General features: G+C 37.4%; 1 protein-coding gene across 1 annotated transcript in view; it reads left to right on the top strand.

Moving 5' to 3' along the window:
* The window catches only part of ACER3 (alkaline ceramidase 3), a 134,293-nt gene that overhangs the window by 42,082 nt on the left and 65,268 nt on the right, over window positions 1-26,943 (top strand). Inside the window, exons 2-3 of the mRNA XM_066249681.1 lie at window positions 18,216-18,326; window positions 26,876-26,928. Coding sequence (XP_066105778.1) covers window positions 18,216-18,326; window positions 26,876-26,928 — 164 coding nt within the window. The remainder of the gene's footprint in view (window positions 1-18,215; window positions 18,327-26,875; window positions 26,929-26,943) is intronic.

Here is a 26,943-nt window from a genome sequence, read left to right as displayed (position 1 = left end):
CTGTGGTTTTCTCCCATGCTCCAAAGATGTGCACATTAAATTAACTAGTGTCCACAGTTGTCATGGTCTGAGTGAGTGTGGGTATAGGTATGAGTGGCCCTGCGATGGAAGGGTGTCCTGTCCAGGGTTGGTTCCCAGCTTGTATCCTGACCTGCGAGGAGAGGCTCTGGCCACCCATAACTCTGAACTAGAATAAGGGGATTGAAAAGAATTATCTTACTTGTTTTTATTTATCTTTCTTAAATGCATGTATAGATCACATTTATTTCAATTTTAATATTAGAAGTGTTTTGGGTCTTTACTTAGAAGTTTGGTGATATTTTTGTGACCAGAAATATGCTGTAGGAACTTAACTCTTGTTTATACAACTAGCCTAGGGTAAAATTGGTTCCATTATATGTTGTTTCACTTAAAGTCACAGTTTTCAAGAACCTATCAATAATGTTAAGTGAAGACTTACTGTGCCTGTATTGATTTCCTGTTTTTATTCTGATATCAGTCTTACTTAAAACCTACTAAGGAGTACCTAGTACTGTAACACACATTTTTTGTGATCTTTTTTTAACTTTGAGTGAGCCAGAGTACCCTACAACTTGATTTGATATTGTCTGGATTGGAAGGCAAACTTTCTCCCCTTGTGAGAACTGTTTTTGAGCTAGTCCAAGTACAGGAGGTTTTCCCAGGCACACTCCCCAAACAGCACTTAATTCTTAAATAGCAAGTTTGTGGAAGTTTCTATATATTGTTCAGTGGATCTTTCTCATATCAGAAATTATATTTAATTTTTTAAAATTTATTTTTTGACACAGACAGAGAGAGGGACAGAGATGGACAGATAGAGAGAGACAGTAAGGGAGAAAGGTGAGAAGCATCAACTCTTCATTGTGGCTCCTTAGTTATTCTTGATTGATTTCTTATATGTGCCTTGACCAGGGGCTACAGCAGAGTGAGTGACCCTTGCTCAAGCCAGTGACCTTGGGCTTCAAGCCAGACACCAGGGGGTCATGTCTATGATCTCACTCTTAAGCCAGCAACCCCATGCTCAAGCCAGATGAGCCCACACTCAAGACGGTGACCTTGGGGTTCCAAACCTGGGTCCTCAGCATCCCAGTCCAGAACTCTATCTACTGCACCACTGCCTGGTCAGGCCAGAAATGATATTTATGTGCATTATTTGGTCATATTTATTGTTTTAATCATATTTAGTTATTTAAATAATTTAAATATCATAGGGTATCTTTCCCCATTTTACAGGTCCTGAAACTAAGGCTTAAGCATGAAGTTGCCCAAGTTCACACAGCTAGAAAGTGGTAGTAGGCATAAACAAAATATTGCCTACTGTAACTTAAGGAGGTTAAGTTAGATGATCTTCCTGTCTTCTTCTGAATTTCTGGGACTTTTAGTATTATTTGAACATTTGCCTATGCACTAAAATATATGACAGAATGCTTTGGGGAAAATGCTAGATTTCTTTAAGACTCAAACAAGTTACTACTTTCTTCTAGCTCATTTGCTCTCTTGTGTGCAGGAGGGCTCCTTATGAAACAGTATCTAGATCACTTTTTTAGCTTCACCAGGTTTTAATGCTTTTTTTTTTTCATCCTTAGCTCTGGGTGGTGATTATACAATTGTAAATACAACTGAGCTATAAATAGTCTATCCAGGTGTACCAGGGCTCTGTATATTCTGCCAAGCTTTGGAGAACTAAGACTATTGAATGCACTGGCTCCACCTACTGTCAGGCTGGAGCAAGCATCTTCCTACTGTATCTTCATTCAGAATTGTTTGAGCCCTGGCCGGTTGGCTCAGCGGTAGAGCGTCGGCCTAGCGTGCGGAGGACCCGGGTTCGATTCCCGGCCAGGGCACACAGGAGAAGCGCCCATTTGCTTCTCCACCCCTCCGCCGCACTTTCCTCTCTGTCTCTCTCTTCCCCTCCCGCAGCCAAGGCTCCACTGGAGCAAAGATGGCCCGGGCGCTGGGGATGGCTCTGTGGCCTCTGCCTCAGGCGCTAGAGTGGCTCTAGTCGCAACATGGCGACGCCCAGGATGGGCAGAGCATCGCCCCCTGGTGGGCAGAGCCTCGCCCCATGGTGGGCGTGCCGGGTGGATCCCGGTCGGGCGCATGCGGGAGTCTGTCTGACTGTCTCTCCCTGTTTCCAGCTTCAGAAAAATGAAAAAAAAAAAAAAAAAAAAAGAAAGAAAAAAAAAAAAGAATTGTTTGAAATGTAGTCTTTTGCATAATGCCATTTTTCTCTTTCTTTCTTACATTTTTTTAAGACAAAGCACTATTTTACTAATGCATATTTACTGTATAATTATTATGCTCACATAAAGTCTAAAGCAAGCACTGAATGGAAAATAACCTCTACAAATTTATCTAATATGATAAATATATGTCAAGACAAAATTACAAAATAAAAATTGTGCTGAGAAGCCCTAGCCAATTGGCTCAGCTGATTAGAGTGTCATCCTGATATGAGAAGATTACAAGGTTTGATCCCTGGTCAGGGCATGTAAAAGAATCAACCAAAGAATGCATAAATAAGTGGAACAACAAGTTGATGTTTCTCTCTCCCTCTCTCTCTAAATTCAATAAATAACAATTTTAAAAAACTGCACTGAGAAAATCATAGTTTTTTGCCCTGGCCAAATAGCTTGATTGGTTAAAAGTGTCCTCTTGATACTCAAAAGTTGCCGGTTTGATCAGTTTTCAGAATTTTGAAAATCCCCTACTATAGGATATTTTTCTTCAAATAGGATTTCTCCAGTAGGGAAAAAAAAGGATTTTTTTAACTTTAATGTTTTAGTACACTATTGTGTGGTTTATGGATGAATCTGTAGTTTTTATTTCCAGAAAAAAACTTTTAATTGAATTTTCATGAGTACCCCAAATCCTCAGAAGTAATAGCCTTTATTTCCTACCATTCCTTTATATTTTAATATTTTAATTTTAAATCATAAAAACAATATAACCACATTATATATAGGAAATATGGAAAAAGAAGAGGAAAAAACCCATTATTTCACCACCTTAAAACACCCATTCTTATCATTTTGGTGCTTAGGAAACTTTTACCAATGATAGTTTTGCCTAGGTATGATTGAAGAAAACATAGTTTTGTTGTGCTAGTTATCGAATTTTGTACACCTCACCTACAAAGTTACTATTTATTGCATGCTCTGTGAAAATGGCCCTTTGAGTGTTTCCTTTGACAGCTGGCAGGATATTAAACTTGGTCAGTAGGGGGCACAAGATGAAGGGGTTTTTCTTCCTCATTCTGGAGTGTTGGCTTGGTGGCTTTACCAGTACCTGGGTCTTGCAATGTGCAAGTGGCCTATCCAGTGCCTGTCTTGTACAGTGTTTGAGGCTTTTCCAGTGCCAGCTCCTGCAAAGTACTGCAATCAGCAGCACCTAGTGGGCAGTAGCCCCCTCCCTCCACGTGATCAGCTTTCCCTGAAACCCAGGGAAAAGTAGATTAAGGATAAATTCTGAAGGGTGAATTTTCAGTAAAGTGCGTAGGCGTGGTACCACAGCAACTCCTCTGCTGTTTGGTGAGTTGTGGTTATGCACTACCCAAGGTCTAGATCTCAACCCTGGCTGGGACATCTTTTAGAGTTCCATTTCCATTTTAGGGGTAGTGGCTGTTCTATACATCTGCTATTCCTATATTCTGTCAAGTTCTCCTCAATTTTTTCTAGCTAATCCCTCATTACTCCAATTCCATCTTATACTTAATGATTCTTTATAGAAAACTTTTCCTGTTCAAATTACTCTGTGAGTTCTCTCTCCTGATTGGACCCTGACCAATACTACTTTTTAGTCAAAAATTTTTATTTTCAGTCTCTGATCATTTTCTTTTTTTTAATTAATTTTATGGGGTGACATTGATAAATCAGGGTACATATGTTGAGAGAAAACATCTCTAGGTTATTTTCACATTTGATTATGCTGCATTCCCATCACCCAAAGTCCAATTGTCCTCCGTCACCTTCTAACTGGTTTTCTTTGTGCCCCTCCCCTCCCCCAACCCCCTCCCTCTCCTCCCCCCTTCCCATAACCCCCACACTCTTGTCCATGTCTCTGAGTCTCATTTTTATGTCCCACCTATGTATGGAATCATATAGTTCTTAGTTTTTTCTGATTTTACTTATTTCGCTCAGTGTAATGTTATCAAGGTCCATCCATGTTGTTGTAAATGATCCAATGTCATCATTTCTTATGGCTGAGTAGTATTCCATAGTATATATGTACCAAAGCTTTTTAATCCACTTGTCCACTGACGGACACTTGGGCTGTTTCCAGATCTTTGCTATTGTGAACAATGCTGCCATAAACATGAGGGTGCATTTCTTCTTTTCAAACAGTGCTATGGTGTTCTTGGGGTATATTCCTAAAAGTGGTATAGCTGGGTCAAAAGGCAGTCCAATTTTTAAATTCTTGAGGAATCTCCATACTGTTTTCCACAGTGGCTGCACCAGTCTGCATTCCCACCAGCAGTGTAGGAGGGTTCCCTTTTCTCCACATCCTTGCCAGCACTTATTCTGTGTTGTTTTGTTGATATGCGCCATTCTGACTGGTGTGAGGTGATATCTCATTGTGGTTTTAATTTGCATTTCTCTAATGATTAGTGATGTTGAGCATTTTTTCATCTGCCTATTGGCCATCTGTATGTCCTCTTTGGAGAAGTGTCTATTCATTTCTTTCGCCCATTTTTTGATTGGATTGTTTGTCTTCCTGGTATTGAGTTTTACAAGTTCTTTATAAATTTTGGTTATTAACCCCTTATCAGACATATTGTCAAATATATTCTCCCATTGTGTAGTTTGTCTTTTTATTCTGTTCTTATTGTCTTTAGCTGTGCAGAAGCTTTTTAGTTTGATATAGTCCCATTTGTTTATCCTGTCTTTTATTTCACTTGCCCATGGAGATAAATTGGCAAATATATTGCTGCGAGAGATATCAGAAAGCTCACTGCCTATGTTTTCTTCTAAGGTGCTTATGGTTTTACGGCTTACATTTAAGTCTTCTATCCATTTTGAGTTTATTTTTGTGAATGGTGTAAGTTGGTGGTCTAGTTTCATTTTTTTGCAGGGAGATGTCCAATTTTCCCAACACCATTTGTTGAAGAGGCTGTCTTTACTCCAATGTATGCTCTTACCTCCTTTGTCAAATATCAGTTGGCCATAAAAGTGTGGGTTTATTTCTCGGTTCTCAGTTCTGTTCCATTGATCTATATGCCTGTTCTTATGCCAGTACCAGGCTGTTTTGAGTACAATGGCCTTGTAGTATAACTTGATATCCAGAAGTGTGATACCTCCCACTTTATTCTTCCTTTTCAAGATTGCTGAGGCTATTCGTGTTCTCTTTTGGTTCCATATAAATTTTTGGAATATGTGTTCTATATCTTTGAAGTAAGTCATTGGTATTTTAATCGGTATTGCATTGAATTTATAAATTGCTTTGGGTAATATAGACATTTTAATGATGTTTATTCTTCCTAATCATGAGCACGGTATATGCTTCCACTTGTTTGTATCTTCCCTGATTTCTTTTATCAATGTTTTATAATTTTCTGAGTACAAGTCTTTAATCTCCCTGGTTAAATTTGTTCCTAGGTACTTTATTTTTTTTGTTGCAGTGGTAAAGGGGATTGCTTCCTTAGTTTCTCTTTCTGACAATTCAGTGTTAGTGTATAAAAATGCCTCTAATTTCTGAGTATTGATTTTATATCCTGCCACCTTGCTGAATTCATTTATCAGGTCTAGTAATTTTTTGACTGAGACTTTAGGGTTTTCTATATACAATATCATATCATCTGCAAATAATGATAGTTTTACTTCTTCTTTTCCAATTTGGATGCCTTTTATTTCTTTTTCTTGTCTGATTGCTGTGGCTAGGACTTCCAGAACTATGTTGAATAAGAGTGGTGAAAGGGGGCACTCCTGCCTTGTTCCTGATCTTAAGGGTGCTTTTAATTTTGCCCATTGAGTATGATGTTGGCTGTGGGTTTGTCATAGATAGCCTTTATCATGTTGAGGTATGTTCCCTGTATTACCACTTTGCTGAGAGTTTTGATCATGAATGGGTGCTGGATTTTATCAAATGCTTTTTATGCATCTATTGAAATTATTATGTGGTTTTTCTCCTTCCTTTTGTTTATGTGATGAATCACATTGATTGATTTGCGAATATTGTACCAGCCTTGCCTCCCAAGAATAAATCCCACTTGATCGTGGTGTATGTTTTTTTTCATTTTTTTAAAAATATTTTATTTATTGATTTTTTAGAGAGAGAGGAGTGAGAGAGACAGAGAGAGAGAGAGAAGGGAGAGGAGCAGGAAGCTTCGACTCCCATATGTGCCTTGACCGGGCAAGCCCAAGGTTTCGAACCGGCGACCTCAGTGTTCCAGGTCGATGCTTTATCCCACTGTGCCACCACAGGTCAGGCTACGACACCTTAGTTTTTCATTGATTGCTTTCTCATATGTGCCTTGACCGTGAGCCTTCAGCAGACAGAGTAACCCCTTGCTCGAGCCAGCGACCTTGGGTTCAAGCTGGTGAGTTTTTGCTCAAACCAGATGAGCCCGCGCTCAAGCTGGCGACCTTGGGGTCTGATTTTTTTCATATATTGCTGGATCCGGTTTGCTAATATTTTGTTGAGGATTTTAGCATCTAAATTCATCAGGGATATTGGCCTATAATTTTTTTTCTTTGTGTTGTCTTTGCCTGGTTTTGGAATCAGAATTATACTCGCCTCATAAAAGGAGCTTGGACATCTTCCTTCCTCTTGAATTTTTTGAAATAGCTTGAGAAGGATAGGAGTTAGTTCTTCTTTGAATAGTTGGTAGAATTCACTTGTGAATCTACCAGGACTTTTCTTTGTTGGGAGTTTTCTGATAACTGTTTCAATCTCATTTGTTATAATCAGTCTGTTTAGGTTTTCTGATTCTTCCAGATTAAGTTTTGGAAGACTATATGTTTCAAGGAATTTGTCCATTTCATCTAGGTTGCCTAGTTTTTTGGCGTACAGTTTTTTTTTGGTTTTTTTTTTGTATTTTTCTGAAGCTGGAAACGGGGAGAGACAGTCAGACAGACTCCCGCATGTGCCCGACCAGGATCCACCTGGCACACCCACCAGGGGGCGATGCTCTGCCCACCAGGGGGCGATGCTCTGCCCCTCTGGGGCGTCGCTCTGTTATGACCAGAGCCACTCTAGCGCCTGGGGCAGAGGCCAAGGAGCCATCCCCAGTGCCCGGGCCATCTTTGCTCCAGTGGAGCCTCGCTGTGGGAGGGGAAGAGAGAGACAGAGAGGAAGGAGAGGGGGAGGGGTGGAGAAGCAGATGGGCGCCTCTCCTGTGTGCCCTGGCCGGGAATCGAACCCGGGACTTCTGCACGCCAGGCCAACACTCTACCACTGAGCCAACCGGCCAGGGCTGGGCGCACAGTTCTTCATAGTATTTTCTTACAATATTTTGTATTTCTGTTGTGTCAGTTGTTATTTCTCCATTCTCATTTCTAATTTTATTTATTTGAGTCCTCTCTCTTCTTTTCTTGGTGAGTTTGGTTAAAGGTTCATCGATCTTGTTTACCTTTTCAAAGAACCAGATCCTGGTTTCATTGGTCCTCTGTATTGTTTCTTTAGCCTCTATGTCAAGGGTCTCAAACTCAACTCAGCATGTGGGCCGCAGAGCAAGATCACAGCCGTTCGGTGGGCCGCACTAGGTCTACAAAAGGCAACTGTTACGCAACACTTTTCTCACTGCAGTTGAAAACAAAAAAAAAATCAGTACAACAAGCACAATCGTACATGCAGTTTACTCAGTGTCACAAAACGACCAGAAACTGTAGTTTGCATCACAACTGCTGTTAACTAAGCTAATATCTAGCTAGGATGCTAGAGAAATGAAAAATACAAGTAGGCCCCTAGGCTTACTTAATTTTATCCAAAATATTTTGAACTTCGTGGATTAGTCTGTGGGCCGCACAAAATTGTTCGGCGGGCCGCATGCAGCCCACAGGCCGCGAGTTTGAGACCCCTGCTCTATGTCATTTATTTCTGCTCGGATCTTTATTATTTCCTTCCTTCTACTACCTCTGGGCTTTACTTGCTGTTCTTTTTCTAGTTCTTTTAGATGCAGGGTCAATTTGTTTATTTGAGCTTTTTCTAGCTTCTCAAGGTATGCCTGTAATGCTATGAACTTCCCTCTCAGGACTGCTTTTGCTGTGTCCCATAAATTTTGAGTTGATGTATACTCGTTATCATTCATTTCTAGGAATTTTTTAATTTCTTCTTTGATCTCATTGTTAACCCATTCATTATTTAATAACATGCTATTTAGTTTCCAAGTGTTTGAGTATTTTTCAGTTTTTCTGTTGTGGTTGATTTCTAGTTTCATGCCATTGTGATCAGAGAAAGTGCTCAATATGATTTCAATCTTCTTAAATTTGTTGAGACTGCTTTTGTGCCCTAACATGTGGTCTGTCCTAGAGACTGTACCATGAGCACTTGAAAAGAATGTATATTCTGCTGCTTTAGCGCTAAAGGTTCTGAAGATATCTATTAAATCGAGTTGATCTTTAAGTCTGCTGTTTCTTTGTTAATTTTCTTTCTTGAGGATCTATCTAGTGATGTTAGTGTGGTATTGAAATCCCCTACTATTATAGTATTGCTGTTGATCTCGCCCTTTAAATCCATCAAAGTCTGCTTTATATATTTAGGTGCTCCTATATTAGGTGCATAGATATTTATAACAGTTATATCTTTTTGTTGGATTGCTTCCTTTATCATTATGTAGTGACCTTCTTTATCTCTTATTATAGTCTTTGTTTTAAAGTCCATTTTGTCTCATATAAGTATTGCTACCCCAGCTTTTTTTTCATTTCCATTTGCATAAAATATATTTTTCCATCCTTTTATCTTTAGTCTATGTGCATCTTTGTTTTAAGGTGTGTCTCTTGTAGACAGCATATGTACGGGTCCTGTTTTCTTATCCACGCAGCTACCCTATGTCTTTTGATTGGATCATTTAATCCATTTACATTTAAGGTTATTATTGATATGTAATTGTTTATTGCCATTTTATTCATTAAAACTGTATTCCTCTTTTGCTATATTCTTTTTCTCCTTTGGTCTGTTTACAACAGGCCCCTTAGCATTTCTTGCAGCCTTGGTTTGGTTGTAGTGAATTCCTTGAGTTTTTTTTTGTCTGGAAAGCTTTATTTCTCCTTCAATTTTAAACAATAGCCTTACTGGATAAAGTAGTCTTGGTTGTAGGCTCTTGTTCTGTATTACTTTGAATATTTCTTGCCATTCCCTTCTGGCCTCAAGTGTTTCTGTTTAGAAGTCTGATGACACCCTTATGGGGGCTCCTTTGTAGGTGATAGTCTTTTTTTCTCTAGCAGCTTTTAATATTTTCTCTTTATCACTTAGCTTTGGTATTTTAATTACAATGTGTCTTGGTATAGATTTCTTTGGGCTTCTCTTTAATGGGAGTTCTCTGTATTTCTTGAACTTGTGAGATGTTTTCCTGCCTTAATTGAGGGAAGTTTTCAGGTATAATATGTTTGAACAAAGTCTCTATCCCTTGTTTTTTCTCTTCTTCAGGAATCCCTATGATGCGGATGTTATTTCTCTTCATGTTGTCACAGAGCTCTCTCAGAGTTTCCTCAGACTTTTTGAGTCTCTTTTCTTTTTTCTGCTCTGCTTCTGTGCCTTTATTTATCTTGTCCTCTAACTTGCTGATTCGATTTTCAGCTTCATCCATCCTGCTTTTAATTCCTTCCATTGTGTTTTTGATTTTTTATATTGTGTTTTTCATTTCTGACTGATTCTTTTTTATTATTTCAATGTCCTTTTTTATATTTGCTATCTCTTTATTTAGGTGTTCATAATGACCATCTATTGTTGTCTAATATCTTTGAGCATCCTAACAATCGTTATTTTATACTCTGCATCTGGTAATTTGGTTATATCTGACTCATTCAGGTCCTTTTCTGGGGATTTCTCTGGATTCATTTGTGTTGCATTTCTCTGCCTTCTCATTCTGTCTATGTAAAAGAAGGTTTTGGCTACTGGAGTCCACTGGATGTGGCCTCTGTGTTCCCTAGGTGTGGTTGTCTGCAGGCCCGCCACTCCCTCTGCTGTTGCTGCCTAGGGTGTTTGGGTATGGGTGTTGCCGGCGCCTGCCCACTGGGGCTGTTGCTATGGTCTCCGCCTCTCCTTCACGGAGTGGCTGTGATCACGTGCTTGGGTGTACAAGCCTCGGTGGCCTTGGCCTTCACCCTGCCCCTGAGAGTGGCGTTATGCTCGGCCCTGAGGGCAGGGGTGCTCAGCTACAGGTCTCCACCTGATTCCGGGCTTTTGCCCCGCCCTTGCAGGAAGAGCTCACTCGTGGGACGGCTGCAAGCCTTGGCTCCACAGGCCGGGCGGAACTGTGCCCATGTTCAGTAACGGGACTCCGCCTGATCTGGGCTTTTGGCTCCACCCCCGCGGGAGGAGCCGGCCGGCTCCCAAGTCAGGCCACAAGCCTAGGTTCCGCAGCTGTGATCATTTTCTGTGCATTGTTCAGTAAAGTTAAATTAGCTAACATTTATTTGTCCCTTTATTTACAAAGCAATTTCATACCTATTCTTTAAATCAGCTTTTAAAAAAACATTTTGTTTCTTTCTTCTTGACTTTATAGTCTTAGTTTGACTCTGTAGTCTTAGCTTCTTGACTTAATAGTCTTTTTATGTTCTTTAAGTGAGAGGAGGGGAGATAGACTCCTGGATGCTCCCCAATGGGCAGCAACCCCTGATCCTCAAACCAACTGAGCTGTCCTCAGTGCCTAAGGCCGACACGCAGGCCAATCAAGCTATTCTCAGTGCCTGCGGCTGGAGCTGGAACCAACTGAGCTACTGGCTGTGAGAGAGAAGGGGGAGAGGGAGGAGCAGAGAAGCAGATGGTAGCTTCTCATGTGTGCTCTGACTGGAGATGAAACTCAGGACATCTGCATGCTGGGTTGATGCTCTATCCACTGATGAATTTATAGTCTTTTGCCTTTGTTGCTAATGGCCTATTTGAAAATTCATTTTCACTCCAAGGTCATGAAGATATTCTCTCATGTTTTCTTCTAAAAGTTGTATTGTTTTACCTTTTACATTTAGATTTGCAGTACATCTGGAATTTTTTTTTTTTTAAGAACTGTGAGCTTGGTGTTCACATTCATTTCTTTCCCCATGTTAATATTCAGTTGATTCAAAATCCTTTATTGAAAAGACTTTCCTTTTTATACTACACTGCAGGGCTATGTTTGTCATAAATCAAATGATTATAAGTATTAGTTTGTTCTTGGAATCTTAACTGTTCTGTTTTCTATTTGTCTATCCTTACAAATAGGCCTTGATATCTAACAGTGTAAATACTCCAGTTTTGTTGTTGTCCTGGCTCTTCTTGGCCTTTTAAATTTTCATATAAAGTTTAGAATCAGCTTATCAATTTGTACCCAGAAAACCTACTGTGAGTTTTATTAGTCTTGCACATCTTTTGTTAGGTTTGTACCTGGGTATGTGACGTGTTTTCATGGTATTCTATTATAAATTCTAGCTGTAGCTCCACAGTTGCAGTAATAGTTTCAAGCTGCAGGAGTCAAAAATGTCTTTACTAGTTAGTATGTTTACTTAGCTTTATAGAGAGATACAGTGGTTGTAGCATCTTTATCTGACCTGGATGCCCAAAAGTTACCCAAATTCCCTGCTTCCAGGTTATTTGATATATATTTCTGACTTTCATAGTATTGACATCTCAGCTGAATTTAATATTATATGTACATTTAGGAATGTTTCAATTACTTTATCTTGTTCATCAATAAAGATTTTCACTAGTTTGAATCCTAGGGTTCTCTTAAATGGCACAATAGTCAACATCTTTTACAGGTTTTCTTAAAGCTATTGATAACTGTTGTTTGGATATATAACCTTTAATCTGTCTGGCTCCACACTTTATATTTTCACACTCTACATAGGCAGATTATTTTGCTATTTGTAGAATTTGGAATACTCTTTGTTATAGTTTGAAAAATATTAATACAGGCCCTGACCGGTTGGCTCAGAGGTAGAGCATCAGCCTGGCATGTGGATGATCCCTGAGCAGAGCACACAGGAGAAGCGCCCATCTGCTTCTTCACCCTTCCTTCTTTCTTTTCTCTCTGTCTCTCTCTTCCCGTACTGCAGCCAAGGCTCCATTGGAGCAAAGTTGGCCTGGGCGCTGAGGACAGCTCCTTGGCCTCCGCCTTTGGCACTAAAATGGCTTGGGGTGCAACAGAGCAATGCCCCAAATGGGCAGAGCATCGCCCCCTGGTGGGCATGCCGGGTGGGTCCTGGTCAAGTGCATGCGGGAGTCTGTCTGCCTGCTTCCCTGCTTCTAACTTCAGGAAAAAAAAATTAATACAGACCTTTTTTGTGCAAACATTGTGCTAGTGCCTTTATGGGGAGGAACCCATTTATGTTCCAGGAACGTAGACTTGGAATAAAATCTTGGCTCTGCCATTTGTTTATTGTGAGAACTAGGGTAAATTATATAATCTCTTAGCCTGACTATTATTTGTATAATGGGATAATAATAACTTCACAAGGTTGTCGTGAAGAGCAAATAAGTTAGGATGTGTATAATGTGACGTCTAGTAGTTGGTACTTAATAGGCTATCGGTCGATTATAGTTCCCTTCTCTCCTTTCCAGGTCTAGCCCAAATTTTATCATATCTATGAAACATCCCCAACTATTTTATTCCCTTTCCTAAAAGCATCTTTAATTTTTTATTTTATCAAAGAACTGCATTAAAAAGAAGATAAAAATCTGGCTAATGTTAAGACTTGTATGAGAAACAGGAAACAATTTTTCCCCTCTTTCCTTTCTACCCTCCAATTCTATTCCCCAAGGGCAAAACTTTTTTAAAAAACAGTTTTATTGAGGTATAGTTGAGATACAGTACAATGCATGTATTTAAAATGTACAAATTAAGCTTCGATGGATGCATATTCATGTGAAACCGTTACTGCAAACAAGACAGTGAACCTATCACCTCCAAGTTTTCCCATGTCCCTTTATAAGTCCTCCTTTGCCATCCCACTGTCTCTTCTATCTGAGCCCTATTCCACAACCACTGATCTGACACTATAGGTTAGTTTGTATTTTCTAGATCTTTATATCAACTGTTTTAATTTATCTGCTAACTCTGAAATCTGTCAGTTCTGGATTGGTTTAAATTGATTATTTTTTCATTATGGATTATGTTTCTTTCTTCTTTGTATGCCATACATTGTGTTTTACCTTATTAGGTACTGCAGTGAACATGGGGGTGCAGACCTCTTAGATCCTGTTTTCATTTCCTTTGGGTATATGCCAAGAGGCGGGATTGTTGGATCAGATGCTAGTTCCATTCTTAATTGTTTTAGGAACTTCTGTACTGTTTTCCATAGGGACTGTACCCTTTACATTCCCATCAACAATGCACTATGATTTTCTGTTCTCCATACCCTTGCCAACATTGGTTGTAATTTTTCTTTATTGATGAGGGCCATTTTGATTTGCATTTCCCTGATTAGTGATGTTGAGCGTCTTTTTATATACCTTTTGGTCATCTATAAGTCTTCTTTGGAAAAAGGGCTATTCAAATCCTTTGCCCATTTTTACACTTGATCTTAGCCAAAAGGCTGAGAAGCAATCCTCTGCGCATTTTTAATTGGGCTGCTTTTTTTCTATTGAGTTGGATATTAACACCTTATCAAGTATATAATTTGCAGATATTGTTTCATTCTGTAGGTTGGCTTCATTTTATTGTTTCTTTTACTATGCACATGTGTAATATCTCACTTATTTACTTTTGCTTTTGTTGTTTGTGCTTTTGTTATTGTATCCAAATATTATTGCCAAAACGTGTTAAGGAACCTTTTCCCTGTATTTTCTTCTAGGAGTTCTATGGTTTCAGGTTTTATGCTTGAGTCTTAAACCATTTTAAGTTCATTTTTATGAGTAGTATAAGATAGAGGTCATTCTTCTGCATGTGGTAATCCTGTTTTCCCAACACCATTTATTAAAGAGACTATCCTTTCCCCATTGAGTGTTTTTGGCTCCCTTGTCAAATATTGGTTGACTATATGTGATGGTTTATTATCTGGGCTCTTGATTTTGTTCCAGTGGTATATGCATGTTCTTTTTTTTTTTCCAGTACTGTACTGTTTTGATTACTATAGCTTTGTAGTATAGTTTGAAATCAGGAAGTTGTGATATCTCTGGCTTTGTTCTTTCTCAGGATTTCTTTGGTTATTCAGGGTCTTTTATCAGTGTGCTTATCTGACTTTGGTATCATGGTATTGCTGGCCTTATAAAATGAGTTTGGAAGTATTCCCTGCTCTTCTGTTTTTTATTAGAGTTTGAAAAAGTTTGGTGTTAATTCTTTTTAAAATTTTTGGTAGAATTTGCCAGTGAAACCACTGATCCCCAGCTTTTTTGTGTTGGTAAGTTTTTGATTACTGATTCAGTCTCTTGTTTGTTATTGGTCTACTCAGATTTTCTTTTTCTTTCTGCTCAGTCTTGGTGGATTTTATATGACAAGAATTTACCCACCTTTTCTTTTTTTGTTGTTGTTGTTGTTAGCATATAATTGTTCACAGTAGTCTCTCATGATCCTTTGTATTTTGTAGTATTAGTTATAATGCTGTCTTCATTTCTAATTTTGAGTTCTAACTTTTTTTTCTGATTCAGCCTAGCCAACCTTTTATTAATTTTATCTTTTCAAAAAAACAACTCAGTTTGCAGAAATTAAATTGATCTATTTTATTTATTTTCACTCTTATCTTTATTTTCCTTCTAACTTTGGGCTTAGTGTTCTTTTTCTATTTCTTTAAAGAGTAAAAGTTAGATGGTCTACTTGAGATATCTTTTTTTTCTTAATGTAGGCATTTATTGCTATAAACTTATGTTTTTACTAAAACATAAGTTTTAGTATGCTGGGTTTTCATTTGCATTTGTTCCAAGATATTTTTTTATTTACCTTTTGATTTCTTCTTTGCTCCATTGGTTGTTCAGGGTATGTTGTTTAATTTCCACACATTTGTGAATTTCTAGTTTTCTTCCTGTTATTGATGTCTGGTTTTATATAATTGTGGTTGGAAAAGATACTTTGTATGATTTCAGTCTACTTAAATTGTTTTTTAAGATTTCATTTATTGATTTTAGAGAGACAAGAGAAAGAGAGAAAGGTAAGGGAGTGAGAAGCAGTTGCTTCTCATATGTGCCTTGACTGGGTAAGCCCAGGGCTTCGAACCAGCAACCTCAGCATTCCAGGTCGATGCTTTATCCACTGCACCACCACAGGTCAGGCAGTCTTCTTAATTTGCTAAGACTTGTTTTGTGATGTGTTATATGCTCTGTCCTGGAGAATGTTTCATTTGTGCTTGATGAGAATGTGTATTCTGCTGCTCTTGGATAGAACTTTTTGTATATATGTCTGTTAGGTTCATTTGGTCTCAAGTGTAGTTGAAGGCCAGCTTTTCTGTGCAGTAATTCCCCCATATTCATGGTTTTGCTTTCCCCAGTTTCAGAACTGCATTAAATTGTGGTCTGAAAATATTGGTAGAAAATTTCAGAAATAAACAGTTTGTAAGTTTTAAATTGAATGCTAATGTGAGTAACATGATAAGATCTTTCACTGTCCTGTTCTGTTTTGTAAATTGTCCTTTTGCTCAGCATATCCACATGGTCTACGCTACTCACTCATTAGTCATTTAGCAGCAGTCTCACTTATCAGATTGACTGTTGCTGTATTGCAGTGTTTGTGTTCAAGTAACCCTGATTTCACTTTATTGTAGACTGAAAACACAAGAGTAGTGATTAGAAGCTGTTAACTTAATCATAGGTGTGTATATATAGGAAAAAACATAGTATATGGTCCAGTACTATCCATGGTTTCAGGGAGGTCTCAGAACATAAGGGAACCTACTATATTGATTTTCTTTCTTTTTTTTGCATTATTATTATTATTTTTTTTTGCATTTTTCCGAAGCTGGAAATGGGGAGGCAGTCAGACAGACTCCCGCATGCGCCCGACCAGGGGGCGATGCTCTGCTCCTCTGGGGCATCACTGTTGTATCCAGAGCCATCCTAGTGCCTGAGGCAGAGGCCACAGAGCCATCCTCAGCACCCGGGCCATCTTTGCTCCAATGGAGCCTTGGCTGCCGGAGGGGAAGAGAGAGACAGAGAGGAAGGAGAAGCAGATGGGCGCTTCTCCTGTGTGCCCTGGCCGGGAATTAAACCCCGGACTCCTGCATGCCAGGCCGACGCTCTACCACTGAGCCAACCGGCCAGGGCTTATATTGATTTTCTGTCAGGATGATCTATCCATTGTTGAAAGTGGGGTATAAAAATCCCCTACTATTATTATATTGTTTTCTGTTGATATTTTCTACTTCAGAACTGTATTTGCTTTTAATGTATTTTGGTGCTATGATGTTGGGTGCATATATATTTACAATTGTTCTCTTGATGAATTAATTCTTAATTATTACATAATAATCTTCTTTGTTTCTTGTTACATTCTTTGGCTTAAAATCTATTTTCTTTGATATAAGAATAAGTACCCTTGTTCTCTTTTGGTTTTCACTTACATGTAATATCTTTTCTCATCATTTCACTTCATTTAGAGCAATTATTAGTAGGTTAGGATTTACTAATGCCTACTGAGGACTACTAATGCTTTTCTGGCTGTTTTGTGGTTCCCTTATCCTGTCTTCCTCTTCTGCTGCCTTGCTTTATGAATTGATGATTTTTTGAAGTGGTATGCTTTGATTCCCTTCTTTTAATATTTTGTGTTTATACTGTGTAGGTTTTTGCTTTGTGGTTACCATGAGGATTACATGTAACCATCTCTTCTATGTTGATAACATACCGTAACTTCCCATACTAAAACTCTACCTACCCTTTACTCTTTTCTTCCCTTTTAGGTTTTTGATACTACAGTTCACCTGTTTTTTTTAGTTTGTATTCATTAACAAATTATTGTAGCTCTAGTTATTTTTAGTACTTTTTTCCTTTTACTTTTTTTATACTAGAGTGATTAATACATCATTATATTATTACAGTATTAGAGTATTCCAAATTTCAGTAGGTATTTACCTTCCCAGTGTGTTGTGTATTTTTATATTATTAAGTAGCATTCTTTCAAATCAGCTTGAAGATCCTTGTTTTTTATGTGTTTATAGCTATAAATTTTTCCTTGAGCACTGCTTTTGTTGTGTTCCATTAATGCTGTTATATTGTATGTTCATTTTAATTTATCTAAGTATTTTTAATTTTCTTTGTGATTTCTTCTTTGATCTAGTGGTTATTTAAAAATGTGTTGTTTAATTTTTATAAGTCTGTGCAGTTTTCCAGTTTTCTCTCTTTTATTTTTAACTTCATTTTGTTGTGGTTGGATAAGATACTTTATAGATACCTATCTTTTTAAGTCTATTGAGACCTAATTTATGGTCTATGCTGGAAAATATTTTATGTGCACTTGAGAAGAATATATATGCTGTTGTTGTAGTGTAGAGTGTTTCTGTATATGTCTGTTAACTGATATTTGTCTTAACATCAGCTCCAATGTTGGAAATAATTTACTTGGAATTTTTACTGTAGTGTACCAGTTTATTCTACCCAAAATCAATTTATAAAATAGTTTAGGCATTTATTTATTATTTATTTCTGCTAAACTATAAACTAAAAACATTACTACAAAATGAAGTTTTAAAGAGAAATGCAAAATACAAACATTGATTTGTTGCTATTTGATTCAGTAGACAAAATTAACTCCTGTATTTATCTTGTCATACTGTATCCATGGCCACCCTTTCAGTGGCATTGGTATATAGGCTGCCTTCTCCCTATCTCATTTCCTGCTGTATCTTTGAGGTTTTTTCTGAGATCCTTTTTCTTTTTACTTTAGAATTTAGAATATATTTTAGTGGATGATCAGGTTGACAATTTTTAGTTTCATTTGTTTGAGGTATTTTTATTTTACTTGGATTCTTACAAGAAATTTTTGTTGAATATAGACTTTTCTTGTAGCACCTTGTAAATATCATTCCACCATCTTTCTGAGAAGTTATCTATTTAATTTTTGTTAAGGTACAAGTACATATATCTTTATTTAAAGTAGTACTGATTAAACCTAATTATCTTCTCATGTTTTTCTCCTATAGGGAATACAGTGAGTAACCTGATAATGATTATACCTCCAATTTTCGGTGCAGTTCAAAGTGTTAGAGATGGACTGGAAAAGCGGTACATTGCTTCTTATTTAGCACTCACAGGTATGTATAAAACTTCATCTAAAAAATGATGTTCAGTATTCAGGCTGTTTTTCTCATTTATTCCTAATATTGGTTCTTAATTTTCTGTTGTTTATTACACAACTTGAACATTTTATGAAACTTCCAAATTAAAACTCCATAAATCTTGCTAGTAAATTGAGTGCACTTTTTTTAAGTGAGAGGAGGGAAGATAGATTCCTGCATGCACCCTGACTGAGCTGTACCTGGGACCAATGTTCAAATCAACCAAGCTATCTGACGCTCAGACCAACCTATCCACCGGCTGCAAGAAGGAAACAGAGAGAGGAGGGGAAATGGAAGGGGAAGAGAAACAGATGGTTGCTTCTCACGTGTGCCCTAAGCGGGGATCAAACCCCGTACATCCGCATGCTGGGCCAACAGTCTATCCACTGAGCCAACTGGCCAGGGCCTGAATGCATTTTTTAAATCACAAAATATTTCAAAGCATACAGAAAAGAATAGAGATAATATAACAAATATATCCATGTATCTTATCATCAAGCTTTGTCAGATCTTAGCACTTTGCAATATTTGTTTCAGATCCTTTTTTTCTTAAAGAAACCAACTATAAACTATAGATATAGATAAAATTGAAGCTTCCTGTGTTTTCATACCTGATTTTATTGCCCTCATTCTCCCAGTGCAAACCTTCCAGAGTTATATACTGAATTTAATTATTATTTTTTCCACATTTTTGTATTTATACTATCTATATATGTACTGTTAAAAGTATATATAGGATGGTTCACATATTTTTAGACTTTTTGTAAAGCACTGTACTGTATTTAACCTTCTGCAACTTTCTTATATTCCTCTACTTTCTGTGAGGCAGGGAATGTGTCTTAGTTACCTTTGTATTCCTATTATCTGGTAATTTAGTAGTCCTCAATAAAGGTTTGATAGATGGATGAATGAACTTTACTAAAAGCCCAAGATGGGACAAGCACTCTATCACATTATTGCATTGTTATCATAAAGACAAAAATAGCAAAGAATGTGGATTCTAGTTTGTTTCTTTTATATAATTTTTAAAACCAAACACAATTTCTTTTGTTTTAGTTCAAGGTAGATGTTATTACAAATAAGAATAAAGGACTTCTAATTACCACAATCTGTTAGCTGTAGTGTGTCATATCAGATTCTACCGGAACTGGATTGTAATTGGATCTGAGAGACTTTGATTTCTGAATCTTTATGTCCATGTATGATGTTTATAAGAAAGTTACTTGAGCCTGACCAGGCGGTGGCGCAGTGGATAAAGCGTCGGACTGGGATGCGGAAGACCCAGGTTTGAGACCCCGAGGTCACCAGCTTGAGCGTGGGCTCATCTGGTTTGAGCAAAGCTCACCAGCTTGGACTCAAGGTTGCTGTATTGAGCAAGGGGTTACTCGCTCTGCTGAAGGCCCACGGTCAAGGCACATATGAAAAAGCAATCAATAAACAACTAAGGTGTCGCAATGAAAAACTGATGATTGATGCTTCTCATCTCTCTCTGTTCCTGTCTGTCTGTTCCTATCTATCCCTCTCTCTGACTCTCTCTCTGTCTCTGTAAAAAAAAGAAAGTTACTTGATTTTTCTTCAAAAGGAAGACTTGTCCACAAACTTAGCCATTTGCTTTACTTGCTGGGGTGTGTTAAGAATGTTTATAAAATACCAGCAATCATAATCAGTAATAACAATAGGAATGAAAAGATCTGAGGGTTTCCAGGTTAACTTAGGATAATGGTGACCTCCTAAGTCAGATTCTATCCACTCATATTCCCAGAAAATCATATAGGTTAAGAAATGATGTAAATTTTAAAAATGTAAATAAAACCATACTTAACCCACACTTTCAGCCTTAGTAAGAGGAAAAAGAACACTGTGAGCTTTACATTGTTTTTGAAAAGAAATAAACACCACTCAAACAACTATATTTGATGTTTTAGATTTGTGGAGGTTTGAAAAACTACGTGGAAAAGAGGAGAGAGGAGTTGAGGGCCTAAATTTGACAAGAACACCAATAGAAAGAGAAAGCTTCATAGTAAATACAAAATTTCTGAAAGCAGTCTAAGACCTGGTAGATCACAGTACTAGCTAAAGGTAAAGTCATCAAAGTATGGGAGGCCTAAGGTAGCAGTTTAGGAAATATATCATTTCTGGGAAATAGATAAATAGAAAGGGGGAGGCACCCTTTGGAGATGTGTCAGTGAAAGGAAAGAAGGAAGTTAGAGGGAGGAATTAAGATCCTACTGAAACAAAATAACTATAAAACACATTAGACCCTTCCCTACACCCCCCCTTAAAGAAATATATATGGAAAAGACAATGAACTTCACTATTGTGACAGAAGAGGGCAGTCTTGAATTACAGATTTTTTAATCCTTTGTTCTTTCCACCAAATGACCAAAAAAAGCCATCAACTTTCATATATAGTTACTATAGAAAGAAAACAGAAAATGAGAATCAAACCCTTTTGGCTCATGGACATTCTTCCCCCACAAGTAATTATAAAGCAAAAAGAAACTGTAGCATAATACTTCTGAATTAAATGACTTCAAAAAAATAAATGAATCAATATTTAGAAACTAATAACAGAAATATCACCACCAACCCCCACAGAAGAAATAAAATTAGAATTGATTGACTTTGGTTGGAATACGAAATCCCTGGTTTGCATTAGAAATTCTGTGCCACTGGTATCTTTCTTTGTATGTTGCTTACTAAAGCCAGCATAATTTTCTTGTCCTTTTAAGTAATCTGATTGATCTTTACCCCAGTGCTTTAAGGATTTTATCTAGTACTTTTATTAGGCCTGTTTCATAGTTGAACATTACAAGTCAGTTTTATGAGGCAAAAATGTAGATTCTGGTCTTTTTCTTTTCAAAAAGTCTTCTTAAATTACAGTTTTAAATGTAAGTTCTGTTTCATTGTTTTGCTTTTTTTCTTTAGGGACTCCAGTTATATGTATATTGAATCCTCTTTGCCTGTCTTCCATTTCAATCACTTTCTTTCTCTCTGACTCTTTTTATTTCTTTATTTCATTTTCATTCTCTTGCTTGTTTCTCTGCCTTTCTTTATTTTTTCTTTTTCTTTTTTCTGCTTTTCTTAAATAGCCCTTATTAAATATTCAATGCATTTCATTCTCCCTTAATTTCTTAGTTTTTCAAAGAGACATAGAAAGGGTGAACTACAAAAAAACTGGTTACTATAGGTAGTGTGTAGGAAGGATAGAAAAAGGAGTGAACTTCACTTGAGTATAATTTTTTGTATTATTTTTATTTTTGGAACCATGTTATAACTTTACATATCCAAAAACTATAATTAGAACAACCAGAACAAGAGTAGGGGAAATTAAGGAGAGGAACCCTAAACTTGAATACAAAGAAAAACAAATTGCCAAGGCACATCTAATAAAGGACTGTTATCCAAAATATGCAAAGAATTCTTTGTATATAAAATATAAATGTAAAAATCAACAATAAGGAAACAATCTACTTAACAGACATCTCACCAAGGAAGATATACAATAGGAAATAATATGAAAAGATGCTCCACATCATCTGTCATCAGGAAATGCAAATTAAATAACAATGAGATTCCACTATGAATCTATTAGAATGCCAAAATAAGAATCGGAAAACACCAGAGGTTGGGAGGACATGATACAACAGGAACTCTCATTCATTGCTGGTGGGAATGAAAAATGGTACAGACACTTTGGAAGACAATTTGGTAGTTTTTTATAAAACTAAACATACAGTCACCATATTATCCAGCAAGCATGTCTCTTGAGTATTTATCCAAAAGAGCTGAAAATGTAAGTGCACACAAAAACCAGTACACAGGTATTTAGAGACACTTAGGACATTCTTTCATGGCTTCAAAGGATTTGCCAAGGGTAAAAAGGTTACAAAAGTCAACAAGGCTGGTTGAGATGGCAGAAGCCAACTTAAACATGGGGTGGGTGAGGATAACACTGAGGAGCTCCTAGAGGTTGTTCTTGAGGAACTAAGGAGGAGTTGTTGGAACTGGAATAGGAACACACAGCTAGAGAAGAGGCAAGAGGAAAACAAACTATGGGAGAGAAAAAGAAGAATGCCCAAGAAAATTCACAATGAAGGGTTTATCAGAAGCTTTTGCAGATCTCAACATGCTTCTTATGAAACCCTGGGTGTGCCTTGTCAAGGCACACATGACAAGCAGCCAATGAACAACTAAAATGAAGCAACTATGAGTTGATACTTCTTGCTCCCCCCGACCTCTTCTCTCTGTAAAATCAAGAAGTAAAATCTTTTAAAAAAAGGATTGGCCCTGACCAGTTGGCTCAGTGGTAGAGCATCGGCCTAGCGTGCAGGAGTCCTGGGTTCGATTCCCGGCCAGGGCACACAGGAGGGGCGCCCATCTGCTTCTCCACCCCTCCCCCTCTCCTTCCTCTCTCTCTCTTCCCTCCTGCAGCGAGGCTCCATTGGAGCAAAGTTTGCCCGGGTGCTGGGGATGACTCTGTGGCCTCTGCCTCAGGCGCTAGAATGGCTCTGGATGCAACAGAGCGATGCCCCAGAGGGGCAGAACATTGCCCCCTGGTGGGCATGCTAGGTGGATCCCGGTCGGGCGCATGCGGGAGTCTGTCTGACTGCCTCCCCATTTCCAGCTTCGGAAAAATGAAAAAAAAAAGGATTAAAGAAAGAAAGAAAAGAAGGGAGGGAAGGAGGGATGGAAGGAAGGGAAAGGAAAGAAAGAAAAGTCCAGCAAATCACCATGGACCTATTTCCTCAAGAAGAACCTCAGTCAGGTCCTTTAGTAGGTATTCCAGAAGAAGGCATTCTTATTACAGGAGATGACAGCTCCTTGTGTGTTACTGTCCCTGAAGGCTTTCCAGTGGGACAAGATGTTTAGGTAGAAGATAGTGATATTGATGATCCTGACATTGTGTTGGTCTAGGCTTATGTATGTGTGTATTTGTGTCTTAGTTTTTAATATAAAAGTTTAGCCTGACCTATGGTGGTGCAGTGGGATAAAGCATCGACCTGGAATGCTGAGGTTGCCGGCCCAAAACCTTGGGCTTGCCTGGTCAAGGCACATATGGGAGTTGATGCTTCCTGCTCCTCCCCCTTCTCTCTCTCTCTCTCCTTCTCTCTCTTTCTCACTCCTCTCTCTCTAAAAATCAATAATTTTTAAAATATTTAAAAATATATATAAAATATATATATAAAAGTTTTAAAAATAAAATTTAAAAATAGAATGAAGATGTAAAGAAAATATTTTTGTATAGCTGTACAATGTGTGTGCTTTAAGCTAAATGCTATTACAAAAGAGTTGAAAGTTTAAAAAAATGAAAAAATTTATATAAAGTAAAAGGTTACAGGAATCCAAGGTTAATTTATTATTGAAGAAAGAAAATTATTTTTTATAAATTTAGTATAGCCTAAGTATACAGTAATTCCCTAGTTCCCTGGTTTGCAAACTGCGGCTCGCGAGCCACATGTGGCTCTTTGGCCCCTTGAGTGTGGCTCTTCCACAAAATACCACATGCGGGCACTACCTCGATAAGGAATGTACCTATCTATATAGTTTAAGTTTAAAAAATTTGGTTCTCAAAAGAAATTTCAATTGTTGTACTGTTGATATTTGGCTCTGTTGACTAATGAGTTTGCCGGCCACTGCCTTAGGCCTTCACATTCACTCATCAACTTACCCAGAGCAACTTCCAGTCCTATAAGCTCCATTCATGGTGCCTTATACAGGTGTACCATTTTTTAAATCTTGTATACTGTGTTTTTACTGTATCTTTTCTATGTTTAGATATGTGTAATTACACAAATACCATTGTGTTAAAATTGCCTCCAGTATTCAGTATAGTAACATGCTTCACAAGTTTGTAGCCTAGGAGCAATAAGCTATACCATAAAGCCTAGATAGGCTATACTATCTAGGTTTGTGTAAGTATTTGCACAAGAACAAAATTACCTAATGACATATTTCTCAGAACATATTTCCACTGTTAGGTGGTACATGACTAAAATCATTGTGCCAGTAATTTAAAACTTCATTATCTAAACTAGAACCAAGCCAAAAGAAACTTTTTGCATGAGATTTAATTTTTCTTTATTCCCCAAATTGCAAATTGTAGTTTATCTTATTCCTTTAAAATGGAAATATGTTCACTTACTCTTTACAAATATATTTGCATACATATTATGTGAAAACAAAAATGACAAAATCTTTGTGCCCAGAGAGCTTATGTTACAGTTAGGGCAGATGAACTACAAATGAATAAACAAAAATCTGTTTGTAGTTGTATAAATATATTTCTTGTGTATTTATTTAAATGAGCAAATAATTGGAAACAGGAAAAATAAAATTAGTTGTAAAATAGTCAAAAAAAGTTGAGAAGGAAAATGTCTAATACAGATTTTGTTATCTCTTTCTAAGTCCAAGGCTGAAATAGAAAGTTACTAAAGTAGAAATGTCAGAGACACAAAGTCATTTCTCCATGAAAAGGACCTTTGGAAACTCTTTGCTTGGAGCTGCCTTAAGTTTAGTATGACCATACCTACAGTCTGTCAATTTCAGACTAAATCAAAATCATCTGAAATGATCTTAAGAACATTATGCCTCTTGTCAAGGGGAAAGTGAGTATGTTAGATTAATAACATTTTAGATTATAGCACTTACACTTAGTAATTAGACATCAAATCAATGTGCTATAGAAAGTACCTTTACAAATAATTTTATAACTTGCTTACTAACTTATTTATTCCCCTTTTTTAGTCTCAGTTTTCCAAACATTGCCAAAAACATCAATGATCTTTTTTCTAGTTTGTTAAAAAAAAGTATTTGATGGTAACATTGAAGATAAATTTGGAAAGCAATATAAAGTACCTGTAATCCCATCACCCAACAGAAACAGTATTTTCATTTTCAGTTAATAGTTCATAGTCTTTGTGCATATGCTGTTATGGTTTTTATATGACTACACTTTGAATAAACATTACCAGCCTCGTGGTCAAAATGCAGTGACGGCTCAACCAGAGAAGCAAGAACCACAGATTGTAAATAGCCATGTAGTCAGTGAATAAGAAATGAGGAAATGAGGTGGCCAGGAGAGTTGCCTGGTAGAAAATGAAAGTAGAAAGGTAGAAAGAAATCTTGGTAGAAAATAGGCATTTAGGTGAGATATAAAACTGAGACTCATGGGCACAGATAAAAGTTAAGTGGTTACCAGGGGGAGGGAGTCAAGGGGGAGGGGAGTAGAGAGGGACAAATATATATCCCACATAGGTGGGATATAAAACTGAGACTCATGGCCTGACCTGTGGTGGTACAGTGGATAAGGCATCGGCCTGGAATGCTGAGGTCACCAGCCTTGGTCAAAGCCTTGGGATTCCCTGGTCAAGGCATATGAGAAGTAACTACAAGTTGATGCTTCCTGCTCCTCCCCCCTGCCTTTCTCTCTCTCCTCATCTCTCTAAAATCAATAAATAAAATCTAAAACAACAATAAAACTGAGACTCATGGACATAGATAAAAGTGAGATGGTTACCCAGGGGAGGGAGCAGAGGGAAGGGAAGTAAAGAGAAACAAAAATAAATAAAAATAAAACAAAATTAAAAAAGAAAATAGCCTACTGCAGAAAACAGGCTGTAATGGTTCCTCTTCTGGTTCCTGTGGCCTTAGCTTGTGTTTCAGTGTTTTAGGCTGGAGCCTGAAATGAAAACAATTTATTTAAAATAGAGGCATTTGGGAAGAACTCTGAGACATGAATACAGAATCTTAGATTTTTACTATTTTTCCTAATCTATAACAGATACCTTATCCACATCTAATTCAACAGCAGTTTTTATTAGCAACTCACTTATTGAGTATTTTAAGCATTTAAAATATTTTTGTAGCCCTGGCCAGGTAGCTCAGTTGGTTAGAGCATCATCCCTGTATACCAAGGTTGTGGGTTCTATCCCTGATCAGGACATATGAGAATCAAACAATGAATGCATAAATAAGTGGAGCAATAAATCAATCTCTCAATAAACAAACAAACAAATAAATGAAATAGTTTTTTTGTAGAAATAGCAGCTCTCTTTATGAAGTCATAATTCTGATAACTAAATATAGTGGCACTAACATTTGGGAATAAACATAACTGACTGGCTCTCAATAAGCATACTTGGACTAAATAAAATAAATCATTTCAGCTATTTGGATCAACATCAAGGAAGTACTAAGGAGTAGCTAACCAGCTATGGCATTAAAGCTTACCCTGAGCATCAGATAATGTATTTTATAGAAAGAATGAAGACTATTGATTAAACTAGTAATTCCTGTACTGGAGAGAATTTAAGAGAACTTATATTATATTTGTTTTTTCTAAACCAAAATTTCATTCATTATAAAGCTTATGCAAGGTCTCTATATCCTGACACAAGATTTCGTAAACTTTGTTCTGTAAAGCTCAGTGCTTTGACGTGTCTGTCCTGTTGTCTTCTCAAGTCACTCTAGCCCCCTCCAAAGAATTTGATGCTAATTGTTGTGTTTGTTTGTTTTAATTTCAGTGGTAGGAATGGGATCCTGGTGCTTCCACATGACTCTGAAGTATGAAATGCAGGTCAGTAACGACAAA

The sequence above is a fragment of the Saccopteryx bilineata genome, chromosome 1 (genome assembly GCF_036850765.1).
Source record: "Saccopteryx bilineata isolate mSacBil1 chromosome 1, mSacBil1_pri_phased_curated, whole genome shotgun sequence".
Taxonomy (NCBI): domain Eukaryota; kingdom Metazoa; phylum Chordata; class Mammalia; order Chiroptera; family Emballonuridae; genus Saccopteryx; species Saccopteryx bilineata.
Note: the sequence above shows the minus strand (reverse complement) of the source record. Positions and strands in the feature narration are given on the sequence as shown.